General features: G+C 43.2%; 1 protein-coding gene across 6 annotated transcripts in view; it reads right to left on the bottom strand.

Annotated features, from left to right (window-relative positions):
- The window catches only part of DOCK7 (dedicator of cytokinesis 7), a 199,139-nt gene that overhangs the window by 177,991 nt on the left and 13,259 nt on the right, over window positions 1–7,889 (bottom strand). For all 6 annotated transcript variants that reach the window (XM_019501183.1, XM_019501184.1, XM_019501185.1 and 3 more), the window contains exon 2: window positions 2,915–3,020. In XM_019501183.1, the coding sequence (XP_019356728.1) occupies window positions 2,915–3,020 (106 nt within the window). The remainder of the gene's footprint in view (window positions 1–2,914; window positions 3,021–7,889) is intronic.

Here is a 7,889-nt window from a genome sequence, read left to right as displayed (position 1 = left end):
TGCTCCTTCCTGCCCATGGCAGGGGGTTGGACTCAATGACCTGTCTAGGTCCCTTCCGACTCATTGATTCTGTGCCTTCTACCACCTAGATTTAGGTTAGGGATGTAAACAGTTAAATGGTTAAACAACAATTATATTTATACTGCTCCAACCACCGTGATGCCTTCTCAGACTGAACCAGCCACACACTCAGTCCTGCCTAAGGGCTGTGCTAGGTCCCACGCTGCTGCAGCACCACAGGCAGGAGGCAGAAGCATGCAGTGCTCCTGGCAGAGACTGCCCCACTGAGACCAGACCTCCCCTTCCCCCAAGGCAAGCTGGGGAGGGCCTGGCCAAGCAGCAGAGAAAAGCCTTCCAGTTCCAGATGACACCATGGGGCCAGGAGTCTCACTGCTGTGGTGGGAAGGCCCCAACTGATCCCTGTGGCAGGGCCCAGCACCTCCCTCCCTCTCTCCCCATGGTGGCAGGATCCAGGCACAAGAGAGGTCTGCAGCACCGGCTCCATCCACAGCCCCAACCTCAAGCCCAGCCCCTGGGGGCAAGGGGAAGCTGCAGCTGTGCTGGGCAGCATCCTCCAGTGGCTCAGCTGCACCTGCCAACCCCAACCCGCAGCTCCCTGCCAGCAGTCTGGGGCCTGCGCAGCACCAGGCACACAGTAAAGACACAAGGGGCTGGGACCAGGGCTGTTCCTGTTGGAAGGCGCTAAACTAGGTATGTGCTATCAGTTAATCGTTTCACCATTATAATTAGAGGAGGCTAAACAGGTAATTTAAAAAAAAATATATTTACATCCCTAATTTAGGTATAGCTACTGACTTCACTGAGAGTCACTTGTGTGTACCCAAAAAGTGCAACTGAGCCCTGAATTTCTTATTACCAATTCCTGTCATATTACAAACAGATTAAAAAAAAGACTCATTACTTGCTCAAACATGCTTTTGCCAACATGTCTACAAACTATCAGTCCAAATTGATCTTACTTCTAAGTTGCATCTAAGTGCAATATGACATTTAGCACGACAAACTAATGATTCATTGCATCAGTCTTCATGAAATGCAGTTTGATATGAATAGCTGGGAGGACACTTTCAGTCAGTGTGTCATTTACTGTGACTCTTGAGGCTTTGCTTTACATTACCAGTAACTCAGTATCTGCTGCCACATTGGCTTTGGATGGTGCAGAAATAAAAGTACACTGTAATTCCTTACTACTGGCAAGGTGAAGAGAAAAGGTGCCTTACATCAGAAAACTGGCCCTGCTTCTGCACTGAGAATTGCACCGGTCAACTCCACTGTTGTTACAGAGCCCTGATGTCCATTCACACGGTTCTCAGTGTCATTTCAGAGCCCTGAGTGTTTTTGCTGCTGCCGTGATGAAAAAGTCTTAAATAAAATCGGATGGCCATGCAAACATAAGAAGGATAACAACAAGAACATGACACTAGCAAGGTCCGGACAGCTGAATGGCAGCGGAGTCATGCACATGGAAGAGATCTTACTCTTGAACTGTCTTTCAGAAGGAGCAAGAAACAGAACTGGTTTGGAGATAAAGCTGGTAAATTCATGAAAGGACTTTATAGAATGTAGCTGTCTGCAAAATCAGAGGTAGGAACTTGACTCAGGAAATTGAGCAGTTCTGTAGGATTAGTGCAGAGCTGGTAAAGCCAGCCCTCTGGTCTTTCTGTATTTGCTGACTCAGATGATGTGTAGAAGTCATAAGGCAAATCTGACTTTAGCCCTGAACATCTGCCTTTGGGTGCTACAGCATCTCCCATGCATATGAAGATATGGTAATGACTGCAGACACCAAGACCAAATGATGAGTTTTGAATAACATTGTATAACAGGATCTGCTTTAAAAAGAATTTCCAGCATGCAGCTAAGTCACTACTCCAAACTAGGAGTCATATGTGCCTTCCGTGATGCAAGCATAAATCATGAGGTCAAATTAGGTTCAGGGTAAGAAAGCTAGGAAGGCTTAAATGCCTTACATACTAAGAAGTGCTAAATCACAGTCCAGTCAAAACTGATCCACTGCTGGCCCTTTTTCCAAACCAAAAATAACAGTTTTTATTTAGTATTCATAGAAAGGAGTGTATGGTTCCATGCATCAAAGACACACTTCTAACAACTGCCTGAAGCGAGCAGACAGAATTGAAAAGACAGGGTAACGTAATGAATTAATTTTAAACTAATTGTTGTAATACAGATCAATAATGCAAGTGTCATGAAGGTTTCTAGGAACGCAATTCCATTGAGGGCATTTGCTGGATCTTTTCTCTCTATATAGTGAACTGGATTTACATACACAGAGCCAGTTAAGAAGTGGTGAAATGTTGGAAGGATATTAGGGGAGACTGCATATGATCTCACTCAATATGGGCAATTTTGACAATTTTCTTCTCAAGTTCAGCCACTTAAATGATTCTACAGGAGCAGTGTTTAAAAACAATGCAAGTAAAGGGAAATGTCTTAGTAATAGCCATCTGCAACAGCCTCTTGCACTCTTACATTTAGAACATCTTTAACAAAAACAAAGCTTTGTCACCTTTGCTACAATTCTGTACTCAAGGACCAAGGGAAGACCCCAAATGTCTGAAGACTTTGAGCTCTGTGTAGGCAGAACCACATCTACATGTGGAGCTCAATGTGGCACTGAGGCCTTCATGGGACCAACCACAGGCATGCTCCCGTCAAGGGATCCACATGAACATATCCCTGGAGAGTTCAGTCATGCAAACCCATATGGAGGATTCAAACCATTGATCAAAAATTAGCCTTTAACCCCATGTTTGCAATACCAATTCATTGGAGTGGCTTTTATTACTTAAATAGTAACAGTGTGTGATTTCTGACATGCAATTAATAACATGCATCTTTTTGTTTTTTACTGCATAAGGAAAGAATGACTTACAGTTGTATGGTGAGAAACACTGCCACCAATGTTAAGATTTTTGAGAAGCTGGGGAGACCCGCCATACTGCCCCGATATCTGCTTTCTGACTTCAGCTGCCACAGTTCTGAAATGACAGGGATCATTTTGCTTTTGTAAAAGAAACACATCCATGGCTAAATGTCAGGCACAATTATTCTGCCATTGCATAAAAGTATTACTGGAATTGGAATGTAATAGTAGTAGTAGTTTATTTATGGCTTTTGCCAAAACAGTAAAATAAAATGAGAAATAAAATTAGTATATAATAAAATAATATAATTTGTATAAATTATAATTTTCACTAAAAGCATGCAGTAAGATTATCCATTCTACTAATTTACACAAAATTAAAACAGAACATAGTGTATGATGATATAAAAGAAAAGATCAAATGAAGCAGTGGACAATATAAAAAACAGGAGAATTCTATTTGATTTCGGCCCTTATTCTGCATGCAAGCAGTGCAAATACACCTAAGGGACACCATCCATACGAGCTCAGACCTGTCTGAGGCACCACATGCTGCGTGTGCTGCACATACAGGTGATTCCCTGCACTGCTACTTTGGGGGCGGGGAGGAGGGTGCCGACTTTGGGAGATCCTGGGGTCAAAAAATCCCACAGCGAAGAGAAGTGGGGTGGCACATGTGGTGGCAGCATGTGCCACCCAAAACCAGAGCCTGGACCATGCTCCTGGACGCCCCCAGGACCCCATGTAAGGCTGCTGGGGTCAGCATTGTTGCTGGCCCCAGCTTCCCCTACCGCACCTGGGGCAAAGTGGCATGCACCAGAGCGCGCATGGCACAGGCATTCCCTAGGGATAAGCAGCAGCAACACAAAGGAAATGCACATTTCCACTCATGGGGACGTGCCCAAAGAGTATAAAAACAGGCTCTGAAGTATTAGAAAGAAGCCGGTTTGCTTTTTATTCCTTAGCCCTGTGTTTAATATTAATGGATATATTCAATTTTCCCTTATTACTTCAAAGAACAAACAAGACCACAAATAATTATTTAAGTCATCAATCTCATTCTTCCTACAAGAGCAAATTCTGACCCAATATGGGGTCCAACACTACTTGCCCCTAACAACTGCAGACCTCATTCGAGTGAATCTCAATCGAGTAATAGCCAGACACCATATAAACACAGGGCAAAACAACAGTCCCCTTAAAGAGGTTACAGATTGTAAGCGGCAACTGAGGGAGACAAAGAGACAATGTGGGTCCATGTGAGAGGCAGCAGACTTAGAACATCAGCAGACTCGGTCTCACCAGGTATCCCCAGTACTTTCCAACATTTTCAACAGAGTAATTTGCTGTGGAATAAATTGATGTGGTCATGGCTAATTGAAATAACTCTCACTTAACTCGTAGGTAGCATGGACATTAACATGGAGTGACGGGACTCTGGTAGAGGGAAGATTAAAACTCTTCTGAGCAAGAACTTGAAAACAAAATCTACTCCTACTGTAGGGATTGCCAAGGAAGCCAACAGTGGTGGATGGGAGCAGGACTGGCAACAGGTGGAAGCAACCAATGTCAAGGAGAGAAATAAGCTATAAAAAGGAACTAGCCAGAACACCCAGGCCCATTGTGGAGAGCAGATGTTTCCTTAGTCCACTGCGCACGGGTAAGATTAGCTAGAGGAAGCACTATTTTGTCTATAAAAGAACTGGACTGCAAAGGACTTTATTTATATGGACTGTGGCTACAAATATCATTTGATTTCATTAGACATTACTGCAGGAAGGAGGCTTTCAGTTCCAGAGGCGAGCTGCTGAAAACAAAACTGGCCAATTTATTTTGGGGACACACAGGCAACCTAGTCTTGTTCATAAGAACTCCTCTTTTCCTCTTCTAAATCCTGCCCTCCCCCAATCTGCTAGGCTGTTAGTATTAACAGAAAAGCATGGGATGTATTTTAAAGGGTCTCAGGCATGGAAAACACTGCATCTGTGCCTGATGAGAGACATAAAACTTGCCTTAGGTTGCAGATGATCCTGGCTTTAACCTGATCCCTTACTTGTTGCATGTTTTGGAATTCATGTACACAGAAGAGAACCCTTCATTACATGACTAATATAAAAGATTGAGACTGCAGTCATCTTAGGATGTGGAACGCAACCCAGGGTGGGGGACTGGGAAGGGTAACATTTTCCCCAGTCTTAGAGCTCTTAATATTCTTTCCAGATGGAATATTTAGCTAAGGGAGAAAATCTGTTCTCCACTGTGAAACCACAGTTGATGTCTAGCCATATTACTAAATGCCACCTCTGTAGCTGCATGATAGTTTCTTAAACCATGACATGTTGACAAGCATCCCGTTCTAGACACTATATTTTGAAGCATGTCTTGGTTTTCTTTGTCTCGAAGGGTTGACATTATCCAAGAGTCACTGGGGTGGCCAAGAATTTTTGCAATGGTAAAAGTGCAGAAAGAGTGCACTTGATAAAAAACCTGAGCCCTGGATAAACGGTGACATGCTCTAAATTCAAGCAGAAACAAGCTATGCTTCAACTGTGGTGTTGGCTACTCACACTAAAGACTTGCATCTCTGCTGGCTGTAGCTATCAATGTGGACCTGGCCGTAGCAAAGTAATTTAGTGCAGTATAAGCCTGAGCTGGGGAAGTAGGGAGCATTTTTATGAAATAATTTCTATTTATTTCACTCAAGTTTAACTTTTTTCTAAACAAATGGCTTTAATGCAGGTGGGACTGGTCATCTGCAACAACCCCCTCTAGGATCACAGTGGCTTCTTTGTATTTGTTTCAGACTACAGCTATTCCCTTCTGCTACCACCACAATGAACCTAATGGTCATATGACATAGGCCTCTGGAGTGATGTTAAAGAAACTTGGAGGGAATAGGGGAAAGGGACTGAAAGATGCCATATGTAGGACAGGAGGGGACCTCCTGGATCCAGAGCAGTGGACTGGGCTCTGCTAGAGGCAACTATACTCCACAACTGCGCTCCTAATCTCATCAAGGATTCAGTTAAATCTCATAACCCTGATTGAAAGGCTGTTCCAAATCCTCCCACCACCCAATTTCCAGCCTAAAATCTTATTTATGGCCAGTTCCTACTCATTTGATGTCATTTACCTTAAACCTCTCTCTTTTCCCTAGCACCTACCCTGCAGTTTGCTCTCTACGTATCAGAAGCCGTATTATCCCTGCACGCCCTCCCTCGGCTTTCATTTTACTAAACTACATAAGCCAAGCTGTTTTGCTCTTGGTAACCACCTCCCTGTTATTTCGATGGAGTTTCACCAACGTTTTACACAACAACAGCAACACTTCCCTCTACCTACTGAAATTACCTCCGAAACGAGTTCCAGGACCACTCTTTTTTCCCCCCAAAGTTTATTACTTTTAAAAGTAATCTGAGCGCTCTGAAGGTAATCCTGAAAAAGATGTCTGCTATAAACCACTGCATGAGCTTCCTGGAAGACTCTCTTCCCAAACAAGAATGCTTCTCCCACCATAGCAAAGTGACAAGAGTCCTAGGACAAGGTCTGGCTGTCACAGACTGAAGTGTTCAGGGGTATCAGAGTCAAAGGAGCCCTGATATCTGAGCCCCTGGTTAAAAGAACAACTGTAAAGGAATGTGGCATCAGCCAGGTAAAGAGAGTCTGCAATGCTCCAAAACCAATTGGAAATCAGAAGAAAACTGCCTGGCAAAAGCCTCATATGGCACTGTAGAACAAAGGGCTCCTAAACACGTGCAGGGAGGCTGCTCCAACTGCACGTAGGATGCCTGCCAATGAATTTGGGAGTATCTAAAGCCCCAGGGTGAGAGCCTGGGATGGAGGATGCTCTCCAGTTGTAGCACCACACATGGTGTTCAGAGTGATTGAGTTCTCCCTGCTCAATCAATATGATCTGAAACTGATTCGGATGATTTGACCTAGAACACAAAATATATTAATTTTTTAAAATATTACAGTGCATTGAAGCAGACTCTGTTAATTACAGTGATTTGGGGCAGACTTGTGTCATGCGTATCAGCATCTCCGCATTAAAAAAATGGCGGTGGGACATTTTGAACTAAAGATCATCTAATGAGCTTTAGTTCAAAGCGTCCCACCGCCATTTTTCAGTGTGGGGATGATAATACATGACACTCCAGGCACTTTAAATTAGTGCAGCTTTCAGAGCTGCACTAATTAAAGCCCCCCCTGCAGCATATCTATAAATGCCTAAACTAAATGACCATTACATTCCCAATAACTAGAATGATAGATCAAAAACCGTCCCTCTAAACATCTGATACAGACATCACGATGAGTTGGTCTGGAATTCATAGACAAATATTCCACTTTGATACGGTCACATGGGTGGCTCTGCTTAAAATATGCTTCTTTCCCCCCAGTCACATTTTTTGATCCTGGTTGCCACTGGCTAATTACTGTGGTAGCACGTGTATACATAAAGATATAGAATGTATCCAGGAAACTGGAAAAAAAATCCCCGAGGAACCAAAGCAGAGAAAAAAAACCCTCTCAAAGCAAAGAAAAAAACTATTTGCTTGCAGAGTGCTGCTGCTTTCTTACTTATTTCATATAACAATTATATCGCCCATATTTACCTCTATTTCCATTATCACCCCAAAATAAATCCTTTCTATAGCTGCTTTTATCTTGTCCCTGCATCCCCAAAGGGATTCTATATAGAAAGGATTTATGTGGTAATACGAGGACAAGATAAAAGCAGCTCTTAGCATATTTGGGGGGTGAGGGGGAAGGGAAGAGTTGTGTTTTGTTTTGTTACATGGCTTTCCTTCCCTCAGTTAAAAGGAGGTCCTTAGCAAATGCTGGGAACCTGGGAAGTAATGTCCAAGTTACAAGCTTCAAGATTATAAACTGCACAGCTGATCCCCTTCCTCTCATTCAGCAAAGGTAGGGATGCAATATGGAATTTTGCTGCCTAGACTCTCAGATACCACTTACTAAC

The sequence above is a fragment of the Gavialis gangeticus genome, unplaced genomic scaffold (assembly GCF_001723915.1).
Source record: "Gavialis gangeticus isolate Ggan-Ray unplaced genomic scaffold, GavGan_comp1, whole genome shotgun sequence".
Classification (NCBI taxonomy): domain Eukaryota; kingdom Metazoa; phylum Chordata; order Crocodylia; family Gavialidae; genus Gavialis; species Gavialis gangeticus.
The sequence above is the reverse complement of the archived record's forward strand: the minus strand, read 5'-3'. Positions and strand labels throughout refer to the sequence as shown.